The sequence below is a fragment of the Epinephelus moara genome, chromosome 3 (genome assembly GCF_006386435.1).
Source record: "Epinephelus moara isolate mb chromosome 3, YSFRI_EMoa_1.0, whole genome shotgun sequence".
NCBI classification, from domain to species: domain Eukaryota; kingdom Metazoa; phylum Chordata; class Actinopteri; order Perciformes; family Serranidae; genus Epinephelus; species Epinephelus moara.
Window position 1 is genome coordinate 31428264 of NC_065508.1, and position 25567 is coordinate 31453830.

General features: G+C 40.5%; 1 protein-coding gene across 2 annotated transcripts; it reads left to right on the forward strand.

Moving 5' to 3' along the window:
- The first annotated feature begins 1399 nt into the window (after positions 1-1399).
- On the forward strand, positions 1400-12866 carry pafah1b2 (platelet-activating factor acetylhydrolase 1b, catalytic subunit 2). Of its 2 annotated transcripts, none has more exons than XM_050040470.1 (7): positions 1400-1418; positions 1963-2097; positions 3055-3136; positions 5340-5429; positions 5624-5740; positions 7462-7584; positions 9611-12866. In XM_050040470.1, exons 3-7 carry the CDS (start codon positions 3056-3058, stop codon positions 9887-9889), a joined length of 690 nt encoding a protein of 229 aa, XP_049896427.1. In that variant the 5' UTR covers positions 1400-1418; positions 1963-2097; position 3055; the 3' UTR covers positions 9890-12866. The 2 variants fall into 2 exon arrangements, with proteins under 2 accessions (XP_049896427.1, XP_049896428.1); XM_050040471.1 differs by lacking the exon at positions 1400-1418 and adding an exon at positions 1551-1679.
- The last annotated feature ends 12701 nt before the right edge of the window (positions 12867-25567 follow it).

The following is a 25567-nucleotide window of genomic DNA, read 5'->3' on the forward strand; positions in this document are numbered from 1 at the left end:
GTTGCTGTTCCTGATGGGCGGAGCAACGTTAAGCCTGTGAGAACACTTCTTCATTGTTGTACTGTGCTTTCAGGGCCTGTCTGCACATGTATCATAGGAAAACTGCTGGGACTGTTGTGGCAGTTATTGTTATCATCTCATGATGTACGTATGTGCTGCTCACATTGAAAAAATGTCCTCATGGACTTGCACAGCACAGATGATGATCAGGTAATGCAAGACTTATTCTCGGGTACCTGTTCCATTTTTTTTTTAAATGTCACAGCAACATTAGATGCTACAGGATTTAGGCATTGTATACAAATATTAACAAAAGGTAAACACCAGTCAAAAAAAACAAAACAGGAGAAGACACTTCAAAAAGAAGTTAATTAAAAACCAAAACATATATTTTACAGCCTGTTTCAAATCTGAACTTTCTTAAAGAGCATTTTAAATATATGATATTACATACTTTGTAAAACAAATTTCTATTACGAGACACAAGTCTATGAGACACAACACACATCCGCCCTAGAGACGGGTGGATTGTGAAGATTTTCAGAGCCTCTTGTTTTAGCATCAGAATGCATCTCAATCACATATATGCAGAAGAGTGTCAGGGTTCGTTATGTTTATAACAACATCATATTAGGGGGGTGGACATTTTTGTCACCTTTGAATATTGGAGGGGATGTGTCCTTCCCCATTATATTTACTGCTTTGCATCAGATATGCATGAACAGGCAAGAAAAAGCTTCCCAGGCATGACAAACAAAACACAGCATGACTTTATTACAAGTTATTAACCAGGTGTTATTATGCTTACTCCACTTAATGTGTATGATTAAAGGGGGCTGCTTGCATCAGACAATATGTTACCAGTCACAGAAGCTTACCTTAAAAGTGAAAAACACTGTGAAGTGATACAGCTCAAGTAGTTACAGATGTTTAGTAATTACACTAAATTACTATGGGGTTTGTTTTTTCACGCGGTTAGTTGGTCCACTGTGGCAGAATGAGGAACTCACCAGTCTGGGTGGAGTCTTTCACGACATGCAGATCTGGTTGCTTTGGTTTTGGGTCAGAATTACTGACAACTGCTGTAATAGACAATAACGTTTGATCCGTAATTTAAGGGTATTGATAAAAAGATAACCTCATAAAAGATTATTTTGGTTGTATTATGAACAGTACATTATACCCTACAGATGTCAACAGCTATAAAATAGGAAATGTATATTTCCCGTGTTCTGTACAGTACCGGAATGCAGCATTTGATCTAACGTGACCATGATGCATTGCGATCAGCTGACACAGAGGACATGAACTGAATGAAGATGGGCCACGAGTGGAAGAGAGACATCATAGTGTCATGGAGCAAAGATGTCGGCAGTGCTGTATGATTTCTAAACTAAAAGATACTCTCCCTCTCAGAGGTATTTTCACGCATAGCTGATGTCTGACACCCACTGAAATTATCTCAAATAACCGAGGATAATTTCATTGTTCGGGAACCCGAAGTAAAACGTTTTAGGGTGTAAAGATATTCTTTTATTGCATTTTCAAAGCAACGACCCACCCATGATTCATTGCGGAACCAGCCTTCAGAGTAATTTTTGCCCTAATGTTGACTTCCAAGGGAAAAAGCACCCAGCAAGCTGCAGGTCAGCTTCAACAGCCTCCACATATTACAGAAGGTAACCGTGTTTTGTTTTATGCTACAGACGGTTAACTCATGGCCCCAAGGCGAGTCTTAGTATGGGAATGTTTACAACCAGTAACGAATGACTGCCCGACAGGCAAATCTCAGGGTAAAATTCCCGTGATGTCCGTACCTCACTGCAGTCAGTGCAAAGACTGTATTAGTGCTGCAGTGCCCTCCTGTGGTGTTACAGCTAATGGTAGCAGTTTGGCGCTCTCCCCGTCAAAGACTCTCTCTGTAGTTTGCCTTCTTGACACACCTTTTGTTGTCTCGTCTAGCTCGAGTCTCAGGCGGCTAACGACTGCTAGCGAGCATCATCCTCCCGACTACCCGCCAGCGCTGAAGCCAAGCTGGGGCTTAGGAGTGACACTGCAGCCGAGCTAGCCGAGAAGTGACAGCGGACTCCCTGCCAGGTAGTTTGTCTTGTAAATGAAGAACAAAAAAAAATCTGTACATTTTTATATTAACGACGGGCGTGTCAAGATGCAGCCACAGCAGCCTCCAGTCCAGTCATTAGCAAGCTAGCTAGCTAGCTAGCTAACAAGCTAACATCAGATAAACAGCGGGTATAATGCGATCTGCTCTGTGATCCATAAGCACCCGCCTAGAAAGCGAAAGTAGCCCATATCCGTATTAGGCCGGTCTGTCTGCTGCTGAAACGTTAAGCTGCTGTGTCAGATATGGTTTCTGATAGCTGGTGCTGATGCTTTCCTCTTTGTAAGGTACCACCTACCCAAAACAACATCAATATCAGCTTTAATGGAAAAATAAGTGTGTGCACATACAAGGAATTTCATATGTTTTTTTTGTTACTTGTAGTGCACGTGCACAGAAATAGACATACATGTAGAAAACAAGGATAACAAACCTGAATAGGGTAAACGTATGCTTTTGCAGTATATACAGTGCGTTCATATTCATATTAACAGTGATGATATTTACATGTTCAAAAACACTGTTAAACTAAAGAGTAGCAAGGTATAGTGAAGTACAAAGGATGTTTGGTGTTACAGGGTTATTGGCACTGTATGACTGATGTTAACTGGTCATCAGAGGCCTGTGAGAAAGACACTGTTATTGCACCTGGTTGTTTTGGTAAACAGTGATCTGTTGCCTACCAGAGGGGAAGTTTGAACAGGTTGTGTCCAGGCTGTGATGGTCTGAAGTGATGCTTCCTGCCCATTCCCTGACTCTAGAGATGGATACGTCCTGAGTGAAGAGCAGGCTGGCACCAATGTTTTTTTTTTCTGCAGTCCTGGCTGTCTATTGTAGTGAACATGAACCCTTCCTCTGTTCGTACGAATCGTAATACCTCTGTACAGCTATATATTCTTTCTTTATCTGTCAATAAGTGGTGATGTTTCCCATAGGATGAGTGGTGATGAGTTGAACCCTGCTGCAGTGGCTAAGCCAGTAGAAGATGTGCAAGGAGATGGACGGTGGATGTCACAGGTTGGTGGTTTTGATTACTAGTAGGGTTGGGAATCTCTCTGTGATAGACGATTCGATACATATCTAGATACACGGGTTACGATACGATTAAAAAACAATATATTTTTAATACAGAACGATTCGATACGATTCGATACGGTGTAGGAACGTTACAATTTGATACGATTTGATACGATTCTATGGTTAACATTTGTTGATGTAGACATTAATCATACATTATAAAATAAAGAAGCCAATTCTATAAAAGTGACATTCTTACAGAATTTTCAAATTTGTAAAAGACCACATCCCCAAGCACTGTTGCTGTATGGCACTGGCAAAAATAAAATAAAAAGACAAACAACAACAAAATCACACATTGTCTGTGTTTTTGTATGTATCTTATATGGACTTGAGTCTGGAATAAAGTTTATTATAACACTGTACAATATAAATATAAACATAAAGCAGAATAAAATAATAACATGCAGTGTAGGGGCAGAATCTGACATTTGCTGTTATTAGTTGATATCATGGACTGTGATGACTAGCAGCTTATCACTGACAGCATGTCAGACTATTTCTCTGTGTTTGCTACACTCTGTTTGTCATTTATAAAAAGATAAATCACTTTTCTATAATACATCAATGATATTTCAATGGAATAAATTACTTATTGACTTATTCATACTTCAAAAACAGCATCAATAAGTGATTAACATAGGGGGATCAAAATAAAATAAATAAATAAAATCAAAATCAACCAGCCACCCTCCTCCTCTGGCAAGTAAAGAACAGTCCCTAAAGTGCGCTGAGGTTTGTGGAAATGTGAACGGCTCGTTTCTCCTCTGACACGTCACATACCTGTGTGCTGGTGCTGCCACAGCTCGGCTGTTCAGGGATTTTTGGGCAGTCATGACACCGATGAAGACTTCTTGGACCTGGAGCCGGGCTTCTCGGTCGCCGCCGCGGAGCACTATGGCCGCCGTATTTGACAGGAATACGTATTTCTGTCTGTGTCTGTGACCCCCGTTCAACCCACAACCGGCAGGATTCACCTTTAGTTTCTGCTGCGGCTTGGCTGCTCCCTGGTTTATCCAACCAGCATTAGCTTTCTGTTCCTCATCTCCACTGGTCAAGCTGGTGCTGATGTTTACATCCATTATCTTGTCAGTAATGCCTGCTACGGAACATGCCGCCGGTTCTCGCGTTGTTTTAGAGATGCAAACTGTTAAAGTCAGTCAACCGATTGCTAGTCTCGCGATACCCGATCCATGAGTCTACAATCGATTCATCTAAGGATTCATGGCTGATTCGTATCGATTGAGGAGGCTGCTACCGACGTGGCCGTATCTCTCGCTTGTCAAACCGGATATCGGTATCGGTTAATCGTTCCCAACCCTAATTATTAGCATAGGAAACATTCACCCTTTATCCCCATGTATTATATAAAAAATACTAAATTTGTTCCTTATGTGTAATTCATTTTACCACCTAGAAGACTTACATTATTTCTCAAAATGTTTGTCTTATTCTTGGGCTCATCAATGCTTTTTCGGAGACATTACCTATCGTTTGGTTGTCATACTCTTAATTGAGCTTGCTTTATGTTAGGAGTCTCTTTAAATTAACCAAAAATTAACGGTTGACAAAATGCCACAGTTTCTGACTTACTTTTCCCATTCCAATATCATACATAATGTATATACTAACATAGGGTCATATAGGTTATGTTTTTCATGTATATGAATGCTCAAGTTATTGACATGTACCACATGGTTGTGATATGACTCATAAAATCATATGCTCATAAACTAACCGTTCCCAAGTCTTCTCTCAGAGCTCCACTTTATCAAGCTTGTTTAGTGGCACCTCCTGGTAGGTCTATGCAAGGTTAATCCTACAAAGCTAATAGGACTGAGACAGTCTGCTTTGCTGAGCTCTCTGTCAGATGGGGGACCAGACGTGTCGTGTGGCGTGATGAGCTTGCAGGATTTTGTCTGATTGCGAAGGCTAATGAGTATTATCCTAAGATTTAGAAAACTCATAACACAAAGGCGTTAACTAACTGAAATCCTAATGTGCAACTGATTCAGTTATTTTGTTTTCTTTGAATTAATGTAATTCTTTTTCATTTATCCATCCTGTCTTTTACAGTTATGGATCACGTCACATGCTCTGCTGTGATGAGGCTGTGTTTTTTATTTCTTATCCTTTTTTACAGCACACAAGATTTGTGCAGGAGTGTAAGGATGCTGAACCAGACGTGCTTTTTGTGGGGGATTCTATGGTACAACTAATGCAGCAGTATGAGGTGAGAAAAGATTTGACTGCTCACAGGGCACTACCATCCTCTTGTGTTTTCTAAATCTCAATATTTTCCACACAGTACAGTAGATAGCACATCATAAATGTACTGTGCTGTAGTCATGTTTTTGTTGACTTGCTACTAGTCTTATATTGGTATGTGTGTTGATGTAATGCCTGTTTCTGGTTTCCTGTGCACAGGTCTGGAGGGAGTTATTCTCTCCTCTTCATGCACTCAACTTTGGCATTGGTGGGGACACCACCTGTAATGTGCTGTGGAGGTTGCAGAATGGAGAGCTGGAGAACATCCGTCCAAAGGTGAGACAAGCATGTCGAGATCTTCAGAGAGACACTTCAGGGCAAAATTATTTTAATGACCTCTCACTTACACACACTTACAAATCAGGTGCAGAACAAACTCACTGCATATACATTTTACTTGTGTTCTACAAAACACCTTTTGCATCCATTTTTTTTCCCTCTTGTAAATCTTGCATGTGTCTGTCGCTGACCTCCTCGTCTTGTTGGCTCTAGCAGGAGCAGGTGGCCTGATTTTGAGTTTGTGCAGAACAACTCTGTGACCCCAGCAGGATAGCTGGGTTGATTTCCGGTTTTGTCAGTGTGTTATGACAGTGTACGTGCTAAAAGTGGTTGGACTTTATGCAAACCAGCTGAACCGGTATTTGTCATTATGACACGTGGCAAATAAAACATTAGTCTACATCAGCAACCTGTGTTGAGGGTGTCACAGTGCTAAATCCAACTTGTATTAAATTAGTGATAAGCAACATGACAACGTGATTAACATAACTTTATGTTTGTTCATAAATGGACTGATGGAGCCACTAGTGCCTGACAGGCCGTGGCCGGGCACAGAGTGGTGCACATTGTGTTTGTTTACTAGAAAGTTCATGTGTTTTTTGAGGTGATGAGACATGGCAGAGTTAATCTCTCAAAAAAACTAAAACTGCGCTCATTTAAGAACATCTTGGATTTGAAGCTGAAGAGGTGTCCTACCTGGCTGCGAGCAACACAGTGCGACATTTTGAGCTGAACATGTCAAGACATCTTGTTTCTATTTATTCCCACTGTTCACTTTCGAAGCACCACAGTGGATGAGAAGCAGCTGATTCATGAAGTTGAAATGAGAAATTATCAATACAGCACCTCCTTATTTCACAACAAAAACCAAAATGAGTTGGCAGCTGGCTGGAGGGGGATCACCAGGGAGCTAAATGTTTATGGTAAATTATCATTGCTAAAACCACAAGCTTTCTTTTGGCTTTATTTTATGCCATTTCCAGTAAATATCACAATATAAAAAGTGCTTTCTGTTTTAAAAGTACCAACATAGGAATATAGTAAGTGGTTACATTTCCTAACTAATCTAGAGCGCATAGCTGATGGGTAGGGTATGTGGTATATGACGTAATGGAAGTACATATTTAATGCATTTATCGGGTGTTGACAAAGTACATTTGCTGATGGGACACAGTATCATTTTGTTCCACTCGTGAGCAGCTGCTGAGTGTCCGACAGGGCAACACCTTGTGGTACAGTTCGGAATACCGGTCCAGTCTGATCAGACATCGGTTGGCTTGATATCAAACCGGTTTGAAAATGTTTACATGTGCCCAACCCTACTAAGTAGCTATGTTGTTAAGTTGCTTTGTGCATTTGGAAAACCTTGCAGCAACAACAGACTGCACCACCCTAACTGTCCTTATTGACTGTGCTAACGATAAAGAGATTGGGAACAGTTTGCATCGCTTTCCCATAAATCAGATATTAACCCATCAGAATTCTTTCTCTCAAAACAGCCAACAGGATTTTGAGTAGTTACTGCTGTGTATCATGCTTTGATCACCCTTATAAGTTCCGGAACTCTGTCCTTAGGGGGTGGTTCCTGCGGTGGAGACACGCACCAACGGCCCCGGCCCTGTAAATTTACCCCGAAGTTCCTGCGGTGGAAACGGGCCTATTGAGATTAAAATGTGTTCAGTAAACGTAACACAGCATCTGTCTGTGGTCTTGTCTAGGTGGTGGTGTTGTGGGTTGGAACCAACAATCATGAACACACAGCAGAGCAAGTTGCAGGAGGAGTTCTTGCTATAGCGCAGCTGCTCACCTCCCGCCTCCCCAAGGCAAAGATAGTTGTACTGGTAAGTAGTTGTGCTTTGTCTTTCGTTGCACCCAGTTTGTTTTTAAGGTGTGTTGTGCATTTAGTTTTCTTGTGGTCTCTCTACAAAGTCATTTTTACATTTGTATATGTTAGGATTGGTTAAGAACCTTTTAAGGTGATAATGTAGAAAAAAAACATCAATATCAGTATATCATACTTTGCTGTGCAACCCATTTGATGCTGGTAATCGTCACAAGTCGCCAGTTTTCAAATGTGTTATTTCATCTCTCCGTTAAGGAAAATGCAGGTTCCAAGACAAATAGGCAAGTGTAAGATTAAACAAACTGTCTTTCTATCTGTGTAATTAATTTAAGATTCAGAGGTTTTATTTGTCACATGGTTATTGAATATGTGCAGTAAGCGCAGGGTGGCATACTGTTAAGGCTGTGCCAAAGGCTAATGCACAGGAAAGAATGATATTTAGAACAAGAGAACAAATGAAAATAAGGAAATAAAATGGAAAAAATATTTATTTTTCCTTTTACCTGTAGTGCTATTTATCAGTCTAGATTGTTTTGGTGTGAGTTGCCGAGTGTTAGAGATATCGGCCATAAAGATGTCTGCCTTTTTTCTAATATAATGAAAATAGATGGCACTCAGCTTGTGGTGCTCAAAGTGCCAAAATTACATTTGAAAAACTCAACAGCAATGTTTCTTTCCAGAAATCATGACTCGGTTACTCAAGTCAATCCACAGACCTTGTTGTGAGCAGTTTCATATAGGAACCATTTTCTTTCTGCCAAACTACACCCTGTATCAGCGTGCATCTACGTTAATGGCATCCTCTTGGGCGATATGTGAGCTGTAACCAAGCAGCAACATCTGGGACTGAAAAATGAAACCAACATGGAAGTGCCAAAAACTGCAGTTCTTTAAATGACAACTTAAGGCTCGCTTCAGAAGTCACTACTACCCATAGCCCCCCATGTTAAAGTGCTCAACTTAACAACAGAAATATACATGTTGACAACCTGGGGAAAAAATGGTTTTGGTCTCTATAGTTAATTTACCCCTTCATGACAACTAAATGAGGGGTTAATTTGTATATAACTCACCAGTTTACATTTTATTAAAGCTTATAGTTGTGTTTAATAAAGGACAGGCCGCTTTGAATGACAGGCGGTCTGCCAATAGCATCCTAGACTTCTCAGTCAAATCCACCCCTCACTCCTTCACAGCGCCACCCTCTTGCCCAAATATGGTCACCTCTGGCACCAAAAACCCAAGATGGTGATGGCCAAAATGACAAACTCGAGGCTTCAAAACAGGACTTCACAAAAAAAAAATAGGTGATGTCACGGTAGCTACGTTCATTATTTTTGAAGCCTATGGCTGTAACGTTAGCGAGCTCAATGATGTTAGGTTAGCAGTAGATGCACGCTTCCTTATGTGCTGTAATACGGTTGGCAGGGTGTAGTTTAGTAGAAAGAAAATAGTTCCTACATGAAACTGCTCACTACAAAGTGTGTGGATCATCTTGAGTAACTGGCTCATGATTCCTGGAAAGAGACATTGCTGTTGAGTTTTTCAATTTTTGGGGGTTCTTTGAGCACCAAAAGCCGAGTGCCATCTAGTTTTATTGTATTAGAGAGAAGGCAGATATCTCTCGGGCTAATATCTCCAACACTCGGTTACTCGCACCAAAACAATCCAGATTGAAATACAGGGCTACAGGTAAGAGGAAAATTATGTTTTTGATTTGGGTCTGAACTGTCCCTTTATTAAAGTCTATACAGATCATCAAGTATTGAGTGTGTGTTTATGAAGTGGCTCAGCGAGCCTTGCAGACTATCATTGCCCCTGAGTTTCAAGGGGATATGCTAATGATAGGCCAGTAATAGTTATTAAGTCAGCTACAGAGTCAAATTAGGCTTTCTTACCCTTTTTTTTTTTTTTTTTTTTTTTTTTTTAAATAAAATAAACTCCAAAATTTACAAAATATCAAAGTTTAACTCTCGCATATTGACTTTAATAAACAACTCAAAGATATTTTTGTGGTCCCTTAGGGTTTGTTGCCCCGAGGGGAGCGACCCAACCCACTGAGGGAGAAGAACGCGGCGGTTAACGGGTTCCTGCGCTCCTGGCTGCCTCGACTGGGCCAGGCTCAGTTGCTGGATGTTAGCGGGGAGTTTGTTCACTATGATGGAGCCATCAGCCCACAGGACATGTTTGACTTCCTCCACCTGACGTCAGCAGGTTACCGCACCTTGTCGAAGCCCCTCAGCGACCTGCTGCTTCAGATACTGGAGGAGACGCCAGAGGAGAGACGGGCGTCACTGGTTTGAGGGCCTTTGCCATGCAGCACATTTATCCAGAGGCATGTCTCACCCGCTGCTGCTGGAGACGGGGGAGACATGTCCCTGGTATCTGGAGGAGGAAGGGCTCACTCACTGGGGGGAGAGGCACCCTGATGTGAGTGGGCCTAGGAGGGGTATGGGATCACATTCATGAGCGGAGGGTTGGGTTTCGGAGAGGTGCTGAAGAGGGAGAGAGACCTCACCACAGACGTAGACACTGTGATTGCAGTAGTAACCTCTATTGCAAAAGGATTTACAAAGGTCGGACTACTCTGAATCATAGATAGATAAACTGAGATCACATGGGACTGCAGTGGCACACACCAACAGATTAATCTTGGCCTGTGGATTAAATGAGTGTTTCCCTCTGTCACCTGTGCCACAGAGATATGATACAAATCGATCCAATTTCTTCATCCATGGTTTGTTTGATGTCAGCAAAACGGTTAGCTGTGCAGCCTCTCTGTTAACACGAGAAGTTTAGAGCACAGTATGCTCGCAGTAGGCAGTATCCAACATTGCACAGTGTTAACGTCTGATCAGTACGATGTAGAGCAGTGGTTCCCAACCCAAGGTATCATAAGAACAATATTAGGGATCACAAGGTCATTTAAGGGAAATGATGGAAAAAATATTTCAGTTACAGAAAAAAAAAATTATCTGGTGAAATACAGAACAGTTTTACCTCTACGGGCTGCTAAAAGTCACTCCTCTGTGTGTTATTAATGCCTTCGAAAGTTCACTAGTCATAAAGGTTGGGATCCACTGCTACAGAGGACCTACTGCTGAGATGCACACTGTAGATTGCAGTGAGCAGTATTTAAAAATAACTCTCTCTATTAGATGATTTTGCGTGAAGCATAAAGCAGTGAAGTAAATGTCATATAAAATAATTGACACAAATTCACACTGATAGTTTTGTCTGTCCAGTTTATATGTGTACTATTTCATATACTCAGCAAAACAAGGAGCACTTATTCTGCTAAATGTTCACTTTTGAACTCGATGTGTAACTAATTAGATGTCTTTTTAAACTGTTGATCAATATAAAACAGATCGTGTATATCTGGAGGGTTAATGACTCCTCCACAGACCACACATTCAGCTGATCACTACTTCATTCTTGTGTGACCTAAAACCACTGAACTAAATGTTCAGCTCAAACCTGCTGCTGCATGCATGCTTTAAGATGAGCCACGGCTTCACTGTAGAAAATCAGCCAACGCTTCTCTATGAAATAATCAGTCAAAATCATGTATTCATACATATGTATTAGTGATGTTAGGCTGTCTGATAATCTACGCAAGTCCTCCAAACACCCCCGACCCTGCTGGTTATGTGCAAAACTCCTATCACACCCAGCAAGCATTTCATTTTAATGACAAGTAGGTCACAAATGTTTTGCTAAACTAAGACCTGCCAGTCTTTTAAATCGTGCTCCTAATGACTTCTTGATTGGCTTGTGTATCTGTGGAAGGACATTTTTGATTGGAAAAAATATTTCAGTGCAGAGTCCTGCACAAGTCTGATTTTCAAGACCCACTCCCTGTCCAGAACCGCAATGCGCAATAATTCGCAGCTCTACTTGAAACCACAAATCCTGTAATAACCATGTGTTGTTCAAATAATTTGGTTAGGCAGCACATTTAAAGTCATCAGTTTGGGACATTTCATACATTTGGAACTAAGATAATATATTTTAAAATGAAGGTAGTTCAGGAAATACAATTTAAATTAATATTTTTTTGCTTCTCATAATATTGAGCAGCACATCTTTACAGTTAACATGCCTGTTAGTAACACAGCTGATCAGATCAGCTCTCGTATTCCAGCTGGCGCAAAAGACGGACCCAAAACACAAAGTCAGCAGACAGAGGAATAAAACGTTAAGACATTAAAATAAATTATAACTGTAATCATTGCGATCTGACTGACATGTTCTTTTTCCACCCAGAACCGAACCTGGAAATAGAATCATGACAAAATGCCACCTGCTGACCCGATGCAGGACTCTGTTCTAGTGTCATGATGATGTGTGCGCACTGTTTTTCAGTAGCTTTGCAGTGCAACAGTGCACTTGATTTTATTCTTCACAAATAGTTGAGACAATGCGGTCTCTACTCCTGCTTTCACATGACATTGCTAATCACACTATGAGTTATTCCTTATAAAACCAGATTGATATGGGACATTTTTCTCTGTGTATCTATCTCACGGTTAAATATCCAAATCTTCACAGTCTGACACTTTGACTAGCACAGGCTCTCTCTCCCTCTCGCCTCCTAAATACATAGATATACAGTTTATTCCCTTAGAAGTACCTCTTTATTCTGTTTCTCCCCTCCTCTTTTATTTCTGTCCCTGTTGTATTTGTAGTCGACTCTGACCCAACCCTGCCACCCTGCACCCTGACATCTCCACATGGTATACTTACTGGATATTTTTAGGAATAAAAAGTAGCCACATGGTTAAGCTACCGATCACAGCTATACTGGATATTGTTACGCTAATTGCTAAAAAGCAATCACAGGTTATGTAAAGAAACCCATTCGTCTGTGAGCTTCTACTGTTTCCTCATAGCTCGGCGCTGCTCAAATCGTGGCTGAGAATGTCTTGTCGAGCATCATCTTATCCAACATTACTGCTGTCTTAAGCTCTGCACATTTGTGTGCTGTGTTAAATATAAATAGTGTATGTGTGTGTGCCTTAAGTGTTCATGGGGACGGTTGTGTACAGTGTGTCTGGTACTGGATTGTGTAAGTTGGGCGTGCGAGTGTCTAGGAAGTGACCCCAGTTGTATATAAGATGTGAAGCTTGAGGAAATGATGTTTGAAGGGGGTTTAGGTTGTGGGAGTCTGTGTTTGATGCGATTCAGCATTTGCACTGTTTTGGCTCGTTGTCACATTATTGAGGTAAAGCATTCCAATAAAGAAAAAACAAACAAACAAAAAAGCAAGGATCTAAACGTGTGTTGGGAGTAATCTTTTCTCTTTTTGGTCATTATTAAAAGCTGTGACTTGTCATGAGTGATAGTATTTAAATTTTAAAGAGAAGAAAGTATATACAAATCTCAGTTTCTGAAATCAAGGCTGTGGCCCAATCCCTTTAACCACACTCACAGACTCACAGACTTTGAGGTGCATTCCCGCTAAGTGCATGAAGACTTAGGGCTGTCCCACTGTCAAATCGTGAAGTGCATGAGGACTCTCCTGCTGACGTTTTGAGCCATTTACGCACACATTTCTGCACTTTGCCTGAGGGAATTACCCACAGATGTGTGGACTTGAGTCACATGACTTGTGCAGACACAAATTTGATGGCTTGAGACTCGACTAAATCAAAAAAGACTTGTAACTTGACTTGGACTTAACACCAGTGACTTGTGACTTCACTCTCACTTGAGTCTTTTGACTTGAAAATATTTGATACCTTCCCCAAGCTGAGGCTGCGGCTAATATTAACATAATGAGCTAATGCTAAGCTAAGTAACTTTTAAAAAATGAATACAATTTTTAAAAAGTAATCATGATTTATGTAAATTTAATATATTATTACTCTGTTATCGAATTGGCATTACATTTGGTGAAGAGCACATTATGACTTGTTTAGGACTCAAAACACAAAGTTTAGGACTTGGGACAGAACTTGTTGAACTTGGGAATTAAGTGCACTATAGATTTACTTGTGACTTGCGAAACTTGACTCGGTGCCACCTCAGATTACCCACAATTCATAGCGCTGTGACATTAAAACGCAGGATTACCAGGGGAAACCAGGAAGCATTTAAAAAACAAACAAACAAAAAAAATGGTAAACAGGCAGACTGGCACATGGGTGTTTGGCCTGGCACGTTAAATTTACACAGAACCACTACATTAACATTGGGATTTAAGATGGTCCATAAAAAACACATGAAATCAGATGAATGCAAGCATGGCTATATTATATATCTGCTTTATTCATCAACCATTTCTTTTGATTTTGCTTAGTAATGCTGTTATGGCAAAAACAAGTAATTGATTATCTGACAATTACCTCTCGTCCACTGTGTAAAGTAAGAGCCTGGAAGACGTTCTAATCAGGGATTGACCCCTGAAGTGCTTTCAACATGAAAAATTAAAAAAAAAAAACACATAAAAAGTCCCAAACCCATAATTGTACCATACATGACATGTATGGCATCATCAAGGCAAAAGGGGAACATGAAATTATGGGTTTAGCAGTCCTCTGCTAGAACATTTTGAGTGTCAAACATTTAATTTCCTGCATGCTGGTGATTTTTTATGCACTAATTTGTACTTTTCTGCCTCAGTGTAAAGTGTAAATGTCTTTAATTTTATAATAATAATAATAATAATAATAATAATAACTTTATTTATAGAGCACCTTTTAAAAACAAAGTTTACAAAGTGCTTTGACAAACAAAGCAAAATCAGTACAATCAACAATATAACAGCAGCAGGTAATACAGCAACAACACACAATATAGCAGAGGCAGACATATACAACATGGCAGCAATAAGGTAGCAGCAAGGAGTACAGGAGAAAACAGCAAAGGGAATAAAATAAGTAAATACAATACAACAAAAACACTACTAAATAAACAATACAAGAGAAAGAGGAGAACGACGACATCACATAAAAGCAAGTCTATAAAAATGGGTTTTAAGAAGTGATTTAAAAGAAGTCAATGAATCTGCAAACCTTAGATCCTCGGGCAGGTCGTTCCAAAGCCGAGGGGCCCTGATGGAAAAAGCTCGGTCGCCCTTAGACTACAGCCTCGACTCTGGAACAACCAAAAGGCCCCTGCCCGAGGATCTAAGGCTGCGTACAGGCTCATATGGGGTCAACATTTCTGTTATATAGCTAGGGGCCAGACCCAGATGTGCCTTAAAAGTGATCAGTAAAATCTTAAAATCAATTCTAAAACAGACAGGGAGCCAATGAAGGGAAGCAAGAATAGGGGTGATGTGATGTCGTCTGTTAAAACCAGTGAGAAGCCTAACTGCTGCGTTCTGAACTAGTTGGAGGCGGCAGAGTGATTTATGGTTGATGCCGGAAAGGAGGGAGTTACAGTAGTCTAGTCTGGAGAAGATGAATGCAGGGATAACTTTTTCTAGGTCAGGTCGTGAAAGCATGGGTTTAATTTTTGAAATAATTCGTAATTGATAGAAACAGGACTGAACAACTTTCTTGATGTGGGGTTGAAACTGAGATCTGAATCAAATGTAACTCTAAGATTTTTGGCTGTGGGCTGAACATTTGAGGATAATGGACCGAGGTTGTTTTTGATGAGGCTGATTGATTTTGAGGAACTGAACAGCAGAATTTCTGATTTTGAGCTGTTGAGTTGAAGAAAATTTTGTGCCATCCAACAGTTGATATCTTTGATACAGTCTACGACAGCAGCTAGGCTTCTGGGGTCACCGGGTCTCAGCGGGAGGTATATCTGTGTGTCGTGTGTGTAACAATGGAAAGAGACATTGTGCCGCTAAATGATATGACCGAGAGGAAGCATAAAAATAGAAAATAAAATTGGACCTAAAATCGAACCCTGTGGTACACCACAGGTAATGTGAGCTGTTGAAGATGAGTGATTACCTATGGTGACCGCAAAGGTTCTTTCTAAAAGATAACAAAGTTAAACTTCTCTGCTACCTTCATGTTTTTATTGGGGTGTAGAACTATTGCACATTCTAAATATTGAGGGGGATGTATCCTCTGTGTCGCCCTTTGAAATCTACACCTATGCATTAAGGTACTGTGATATGCTGCTGCACAGTGCTGTCCCATTCCTTTTTTATTTTTGAACCCTTGCAGCCTCTTGCACTCAAACTTTTACCAGCTGATATCACTTAAATCCCTGAGGGTTCAGGGTTTACGGCCTCTGGGTGAGACGTTGGGATTTGGCCCTAGAATTGTGATTTGCAGCACTACACATGCTCACCAGCAGAGGGAACCATTTTATCAAACAACTAAATTGAGAGCGACACTAACAAGGCTCACTGCTTGTTCCATGTCTCCTTTCTTTCAGCCGCAGAGTTCCTTAGTGCCTAATTAATTTGCTTTCGCTAAGTTTATCAGTCTAATGCAATAACAGCACTTGGAAGCAGTGTCGACTCATGTTAAAACATCCTCATTAATTTAAACATTAGGCGTGCTGGAGTGTGTATATGATTGTTGGCAAGTTGTAAAATACCCACTTAACAAATCATTTGCCCACTCTTAATGTTGCTCTCATTAATTTTAACTATGACCTAAAACTGTCCCGGCGTAACTAAAATAGTTGGTCCATCTGGACGTTGTGCTGCAGACTGTCGACTGAGTGTGAAATTTGAAAGCGCTGTTAACACATTGAACACAATCCAAAACAACGTGAAGTAATTGTCTGGTATGCTGCAGTTCATGTGTCAGACACAGGAATGACTCAAGAATTAAAGCTGGTATTTTTACTAGTTTTTCCATCTTAAGAGCTGTGATGTTGTAAAAATGAAGGAGAGTAATTTCACGTAAATCTGCGTCACCTGAAATGGTAAAAGGAAAATGTTTAAAGGCACTTTCCTTTGAGACAATTAAACTTTTTATCTAAACTATGTGTATGTTTAGACTGCCAGTGATCCAAATCTAAATATGCACTTAATGTTTTTAAAGGCCTGGAAACCGACTATAGATAAATATTTGACCGTTTAATCTATCGACACACAGTTTGAATGTGGGAAATGATAACTTTCTAATCCCAGAGGGCATTAACAGAGACAGAGGCGTCACTCGCCAGTTAGCTACACCCTGATAAAATCTATATCTGGCCTTGTGTGTTATTCCTGCTCTATTGACCTGCTTAAAACTTGGCTCTAATTCAGTTTTGACAAGCTGGGCAGTGTTGGGCATCTGTAACACAACGTCTCAAGGGCCTGTGTGAGCCGAGAAGGCAAGAGGAAAATATTTAATCTCAATAAGATACACGTTCTCACCTATCAGAGGTTACTTTATGTTTGAGCCTGTGGGGTCAGGGTTTGTAATGTGCTGCCAAATGTGATGAATGGTGCAGTGGCTACAACAGGCATCTGAGACCTTTGGGCCTATATGTCATCTGCTGCAGACAGTAAAGGTGTTTTAGTGTTTCTAATAACACAGCACAGAGATTCAGTACGGATCCTTTACGGAAATGGCCTCTCATTTACCATTTCAGCAATGACCATAGACTGTAGACAATTTCCCCAGTGTACTCTTAATTTAGTTCTTTGATTTGCTGTCCACTTTGATGATAAATTGAAAAAAAAAAAAATCAAATTGACTTCCTTGAAAACCAGTGGCTTTCCAGTCTACATTAGTCCAGCTTCACTCATGGGGTTCAGTTTCTTTGATCACCAAGCAATGTGACGCATTTTCCTGTATGATTCCTCTCAGATGTCATGATTTCATAAATCATGAGCGATGTAAGTGCATATTTGGGACTGTGCCATGTGCTGTGACCCTTGTGATGTTGCATTTCTTGGTCAGAAGTTACAACAAGTCACATGTTGCAACTTCACAATCTGATTATATAATATCAGAGGAAATGGAATACAGAAGTTGCTCTCATGATAAAAGCAGAAGTTTGTTTTGTTTTGTTTTGATGCTTAGCAGCAAAACAGTTATCTTACACTGGAAATCCGCATCTGCTGTCACCGAGAGACAGTGTGATTTTTATTAGGTGTTATATGCCTCTGCACTTGGGAGGTTGTGGCATGAGTGGATTATTAGACAATGAGCCCCCAGGCACAGATATGCAAAAGGCCCCACCACCTCTCCTACACAGGAGCAAGACACACAGACTTCGGGGTGGTTTTGACTATTTTTTTGTTACTTTCTTTCATTGTTATGGATCCTTTTTGTAGTTTTGTGTCTCTTTGTGGTTGTTTTTTTCTTTTTTATAGTTATTTTGTGTCTCTTTCTAGTTCCTTTGCATGTCCTTGCAGTCATTATGTGTCTCCTTGTGGTAATTTTGTTTCTCTTCCTGGTCAGTAGTAATGCACAGGTCAACCCACAGCCTGTGGGTCAGGCGGTTTGGGTAAGCTTGTTGTATAAGAAAATATTGCGAGTTTCAGGCGGGCAGATCATGAAGTGACAAAGCAGCATTCTGATTAAGTTATAACTTTAAGAAACATTGTGCAATAATCCAACTTCCACCTTCTCTTCCCCTCTCTCCATCTCTCTCTCTGTCTTTTCCACACCACAGCAGCTTTATCATCAGAGCTGCTGCATTCAAGCTGTCTGTTATTCGGCTGTTGACCAAGAAAATCTGTTGAAGTCCAGACATATTTAAATCTCTACGGTCATAATGTTGGGTTAAAATACTTCCCTCTGCGAATATATAGGCATAACACCGTGTCAAAAGCAAGCAAGCCTCTCCCTGTCCCCACTGAATCCATTAAACATGCATTTCTGTAACATCATGTAAACACCCAATGTATGGATCGGCTGTGCGCTGGAGATCAGAGGCTTAAGATGTAACCACATAAAAGATGAGTGATTAATACTGTCTTTCCTTACTCTGTAGAAAACACGGTTTATATTGTGATATTTACTGAGAATGACATACAGTATAGCCAGTAGCAAATTACCAGAAACTCGTAGGCGCAGACACTTTGGGCCCCTGGGTCCGTGCCTTGTAGGCCTGGTCAGTAGTCCATCTAAGGATTGTGGGATTTGTTATTTTATATTTTCTGATATTTGATTTTAGTTTTAGAATATACAGTATATGATGCAACCTCTGCTGAATTATTGTAATTTTCTAAAGATGAATATCACAATAAAAATATATGAGGCACAGGCACTGGCAGGAACATACTCAATTGAGCCATTAGTTTTGTGAATGATGGCACCCTTATATTCACAATTTCTATTGTGTGTCTGCAATGCATGTTTTACTTGTGTCTGACAGAGGCAATTCCATAAGTAAGCAGCAAGAACATTATCCACCACTTCATTTTAAATGACTGCGACTCCAGGATTCAGACAAAGGGCCACATCACTTTCACAGAGGAACTCCTCCTCCTCTGCACAAAGCACTTTACAGCTTCACTGCAGCAGATAACGGCTGTCATGACTGGTTGATCAGGTGATAAATAGCAGCACAGTGTGTTGAAATGAATATGCGGCAGGTTACAGAAAACCCTGAGAGATGGTTTAAAACCAGGGCAGCACTTCCTCAAGGTGAGCTTGAAGTGCATTTAACAGCACGTTCTGAGCTTTCAGCTTGCTGTTTGCATGAAAGGTTCACCTTTCAGATCTCAATATTTGGCCTCAAACCAACAGTTTCAGGGGAAACATCTGCTTCCTGGCTCAGATTACCCACCATTTACACCTGATACTCCTGTGACCTACCTTTTTCACTCTTTTATCATTCAATGCAGCCACAGAAAGAGCTCACGACACATGCAGTCACACCACTGCACCTTCCTCTGTGGTTCAACCATATTCATGCCTATGAGTCACTCACACACACATATTCAGTCTTCACATTAACCTCAGCCTGCAGGCAGTGTTTATCGTATCTGATGTGACATCCATGTCTAACCATTCTCCAAACCTGCAGTCTCCAGCTGATTGCCTCTCTGTTTCATAAACACAGTTACTTGTCACTATTTTGGAAACCACACTTGAAAACCAACTGGAAATTTCACCTCTGGGAAAACATACTGGAAGCGATTGAGTAGTAATTACAGTACAAAAAATGACAACCAGTCTGTTTCATCATTTGCCACTGCAGCTGCCAAGAAACCTGTTTTACCTGCACTGAGACTTGTATAACACCATCTCAACCTCACTCAAACAGTGCAGAAGAATCCCAGAGGGTCTTTCTGCTCTGCGACCAGGTCAACAAAATTCATTTACATCCATTGATTTCTACGCTGCATCTCTCGATAACTGTCTTGGTCCTAAAGCTAATTCAGCAGGTCTCAGGTCAGGGTCAGCCTGTCCTATTTACTTCCCCAGCCTTTCACCCAGGGCAATTATTTCTCGACTGCTGCCTTTTGTGGCGTCACTTAATGACCTTGGACTGACATCATCCAGCTGCATACAAACCAAAGCAGCCTAACATTGCTTTTGCTGTCAGTAATGCCTGAATTTTTGGTGTTTAAAATGTAAATCCCTGTGTCTTAACCTTGCTGTTTTTCTCATATTTCACGAATAATCTCAACTGTCCTCCCCCTTCACTTTAAGGTTTCCATATGCATCTGACTTTTTAAAGGAGGTGTCACTCTTAGCCTCAGGCCTGACATCTCTACCTGACATTTCATACAAACCATACATGCCTGCAAAGAAAATTAAAATTTGATTCTCTTCTTTTTTTTTAAAAAAAAAAAAGGCATTTATTGTAGATTTATTTTGAGATGATTATATTCAAACTGACAAACAATCTCTGTAGTAGTGCAATTGGTCTATGCTTGAAAATATGAAAATGAAGGAAAAGTACTGAAATCCGTAGTCTTTGTACCCAAAAAGAGTGTATGAGAGGCTGTGTGAGAAAACACTGACAAAACAGCCAGTAGGAGTCACTAATGCTGAATTCACACCAAGTCAGGCGTTAACGTTACTCCTCCCATTCATTTGAATGTGGGTAGTGGCGATGGGGCTGCAAAGGATGTTGGGGAAAAAAAAGAAGCAGTGGCTTGCTTGAGTTGAGACAGAATCATTTTTTGGAGAAACGCAACCTGACTTAACTCTGTGGTGGCCTATCACCTAACTGGGGATTAGATCAGAATGACGCCAGTGGTCCACAAGAACAAGCATCTCAGTCTCTTTTTATTGTTAAACATTACACTGACTTAAAGAAATGAAGTATATGTTTACAGCTTGTGTGTACTATCCTGCAAAGGAGAGCACACACTTTCTTTGTGTGTGCACATGGTGTCATTTGTGACAGAGCAGATACTAAAGTAATGTTAATCAAAAGGAATTCTATAGATCTTACAAGCCAACATAAAGAAACCTACCAAAGACAAATACTCAGTCAACTAGATGAAGAAATTGGCTCTCTAAAGTTGTTCTGTACCTTTCACTCCGCCGTATAAGTGACACTCCCACACTGCCGCACAACCCTGTGGCTAATCCCCTCAACGCTTGATTCGGTGTGAATGCAGCCTAATGCTGCAGCTGGCTTCCCACTCACCAACACTGCCAAATTACAGCAAATCCTCCAAATGAAACACCAAAGTTTGCCCACACCCTCCAGAACAACACACAGAAGCATTTTCCGATCTAACACCATTATCAGCCATTTGTCAATTGAATTTAAACATGTCATTGTGGGACACAAATGAAATGTCTGATGCTGTGGTCCTTCTTGGGAGCACAGTGTCACTGGTTATGTTACTGGCCAAGCGAGACACCGCTGCCAGAGACTGAAACCATGTCTTTTTCCACTCTGTCATTCAGATGCCTTAATTAGTTCTAGTCTGCTAATCAGACTGAAAGGCCATTTCTTTGACTTGAGTCTTGAGATCTGGACCTGGCTACTTAAGTTCATCCTGTCTGGTTCATAAAGTTGGTGGAAAAATGTTAAGCATTAGGAGCCCATTATGTGCCTGTTATGGTGCATACATTGGTGAAAAATGTTCTTTTCCTCTACCTCTGTTTTCAAGTGCAAGGCTGGATCCTTCCTCTTGAGACACAACTGAAAACTAATTTTGAGAACTTGACCTTCAAATAACCTTCTTGGCTGTTAATAGACTCAGCCCTCTAATGGAGCCTCCACCCCCCTAGCCTTGCTCAACAGCACAGTGGTGGCAGAAGGTGTTAGCTTCCCCAATTACATGTTCACAGACAGTCTAAGGATTCAAACTGGCACCTCTCCAGTCATAAGGCCACTTCTTCAACCTCAAGGCTAATCGTCGCCCCTGTTATGCCCCTGTATGGCAGCAAAGTACATTCCACTGCAGTGAGGCCAGTGGTGCGTTGGTGTTTCCACGCTTTCATTTTAACCCTGATGGAATGAAAAAAAAAATAGCTCTTGTGTCAAAACCGGCGGGCACCATGGAGCTGCTAGGAAATTAGCTGTGGAAATGTTTAAAACATCGAGACTCTGAGATAAAGAACAAAAAAGGGGAGCACAGAGTGATATATTTGTTTTGGCTTGTTTGGGAAATGTTTTAAATGTGTTTTTCAGTCTCATTAATTTCAGCTGCCTTCCACACTGGCAGGCCAGAAGGGAATTACGAGTTTATCAGTTCTACCTGGATGCTCAACCTCAAAGTCATGTGATGTCCAATTTGAGGTGGAAATGAGGAAGTTCCAAAACCTCATTCCTCAAAGTAAAAGAATACACTCTGGCTCTACTGTAGTAACTACTTTATAAAGTTACAGGCCCAGTGTGTAGAATTTATGAGGATATATTGGCATATATGGAATATAATATTAATAACTATGTTTTTTGATTTATGTATAATCACCTTAACCTGAAAATCGTTGCGTTTATGTGACCTTATAATGCGTTCATATCTACAAACAGAGCTGGTCCTCCTCCACGGAGCCTGCCATGTTGTCTCTACAGTAGCCCAGAATGGACAAACTAAACACTATCTCTAGATAGGTCAATTTGTGTTTTTGCATTTTCGTGTCGGCCACCGTAGTTCTCCTACACGCTTGGCACATGGGAGAGGTTTCAGTTGGTTGGAATCTGCAGTCTCAGTGCTAGATGCCACTAAATCCACACTGGACCTTTAAGGACTTAATTTAAGTATACTTGCATATAAAACAGAGAGGGATTGTAGTTTTATTCTCTCAAGTCTCAAATGACCAATTAATCATTAATAAATCCTAAAAGGTTCAGTTTGTAGGATTGAGGGGGATATATCGGCAGAGATGAAATATAACATAGTGAGTGCATTTGCTGTAGTGTGTAATCACATGGAAATACAAATTGTTGTGTTTTCATTACCTTAGAATGAGCCATTTATATCTATACAGGGAGTGGGTCATTGCCATGTTGCATCAACATGTTTCTACAGCAACCAAGAACGGACAAACCAAACACTAGCTATAGATAGGGCCTTTCACATTTTCGTGTCTGCCATTGTAGCTAGAAGCCCCTCTGCGATAGGAGCATCAGAAAAACACTGAATTTTGAAAAACATGATACCGCTTTATTCAGTGTTTATAGATAACTTTTTTTGGGGGGGCATTTCGCCTTTTTTGGACAGGGAAACTTTAGAGTAAAAGGGGAAAACATGCAGCAAAGAGCCGGGGGTACGAATTGAGCCCACAGCAGCAAGGACATAGCCTTTGTGCATGCAGGGTGCCCACTAGCTCACATGGTAGATTTGGCGCCCTGCTTTTTTCAGTGTTTTTATTAGTTCAAGTGGTGGAGAGGTGGAAACCTCTGCGTACAGTTCAACTCCTGGTAAAAACCTCCTTAAAGTATGCATCAGAAATAAGGTGAGCACACACTGAATTATCAGAGAAGATAGGTAAGCACACATTAGCAGGTTCTGGGTGAGCAACCTGTCTGCAACTTGCCAAAAATTGAGAAGAAATACTGATTTGTAACATGAAACTCATCTATTGAGTGATTTAACTGGTTTTAATCACATGGTCTGTTTGTTTTGGAGACAAAGAGACCTCTGCAGATTTCAGCTCCTGGTTAAAACCTCCTAAACAATCAACACTGAAGGAATTCTAACGAGGAAAAGTTGCAGCTGGTTGCAATCTGTAGTCCCATCCGCTAGCTGCCACTAAACCACCCTAAATCTTACACATTGCTTCTTTAACTAATCATGATTCACTTAAGTAATTTATAAATTCATCATTAGCAAGTTGCAACAATAGCTGATAAGACTGAAAAGTCAGTGATTATATTATGTATGCTGAAGGTTGTTAACTCAGTTAGTCAATAAATGATGAATTGACAGTCATCAGTGCAGCAGTGCTCCTGACACAATTAGGCTAATGATAAAAGAATCACATGTCTCGCCATATCAGCTTTTATCTCCTTAGAGATGAAAAGTGATGAAACAACAGAGTAATGCATTTCTGATGATTGAGTTTCCTTGATATAATGATCCTCCAGTGATGACAAAGTGCTTCATGGCAATTAAACCAACAAAAAAGCAAATATATAAATCATTTAAAGGTCAAATATGAATATAAGTAGATGATTCTATTTAAATCTGCTCTATTTTATTGACTTAAGTAGTCTGATCTGCCTTGCACCTTATGAGATATGTGTATGTCTTGACCTAAGCATTTTGGCAGTGATGTTTGTTGTGGATACTGTTGACAAACAGAAAAAAGGAACCAGAGTTCCGGTGTAAAAATGTCTTGCAGGAACACAAAGTTGGCATGTGATGTTGATGGACCCTCGAGATAAACTTGAACAGATGTGTTGAGCAGTCTGAGATCCAAGGAGCTCACTTATGCCAAAGCACACCAGCCTTCAAGTGTTGAAATAAATGTTAGTGTTGAAATAATAAACATGTTTCGGCAATTATGATTATCTAAACTGCAGCTGAGAAAAACAGCAGCCGTCCAGCAGAGACGACAGCGACAGCATCAACAGTAGTGCTCTTTACATTGTAAAGAGCAAGTAATGTGGCTCCATCAGAGGCGAGTAGCTGCTCTAATAAGCATTCATGAGGTGTTTAATATAAGCCTGACTGCAGTGATCAAGCATCTAGAGGAGCAGTTTTCAAATGCTTTTATTGTGAAAATAATGGATTATAGAAAATAATAATGAGATAAATAAAAAAAGAATATGCCACTACTTGGACATAAGTATTTACCATATTGATTTTATTTGTTTAAATCTGTACTTGTTCCTTGTAAATTTACAATATACCAGTTAACCTCTCTGTGTAAAAGCTTTATACACACAGCTTCCTGTTACCAGACCAAGAATAAGAAGGAAGAGGAAAAGGAAGTCCTTTTGTTTGCCCTCCCTCTGCAATGATCACTCCTTTTTTGGAAATGCTCTGTGAATTCTTATGTCCACTGTTCTGTCTTGACCTGTTCTCCTTCTGACCCCTACCACCTGAATGTCCTGTGCTTTTTTTTTTTTTTAAGTAGTACTTCTTCCTGTTGTTGCTTATAATCTTTCTTTCATCAAACCTAACTTAATTGTTTCTCTGTCCTCTCCTTCCTGCTTTTCTTCTCCCTCTCTGGCCTTTTTCTGAGTCAGTTCATGCTGAACAGCTTAGTCTGTACTCAAGCAAAAACACAGTATAAACACAATCTTGGCAGGAGACAGTGATAGTCCTCCACTGAATCCCCCTCGTTGCTCTTGTTCCATCCAACCAGGCAAAGCCCAGCCAGGAAAAATCCAGGCTTTATCCCCACCCATCATCACTCCCTCCCATCAATTTCTCTCTCCTCCCACCTTTGGGCACATTGTCTTCTTTCTACACACTTTATTGCATCTGCTTATCTCTGTGTGGAGTACAGCTCAGGTTTAAAGCAAACAAGGCCGAGTGTTGTGCTACTATAGTTACCTGCAGAAACTCTTACATGATTGTTATTGGTTGCTATGTACATTAGTTAATCCCTTTACTGTTCACCTGGTGCCACCAGGCTATTCGACCAACCACACACAGCACATTGATTCTGCACAGAGTGTGATCAATATTGTTATCAGTAGATGAGGACAAAGCCTACTATTATGTAAGTTAATCTATTCACCACACAGGAGAC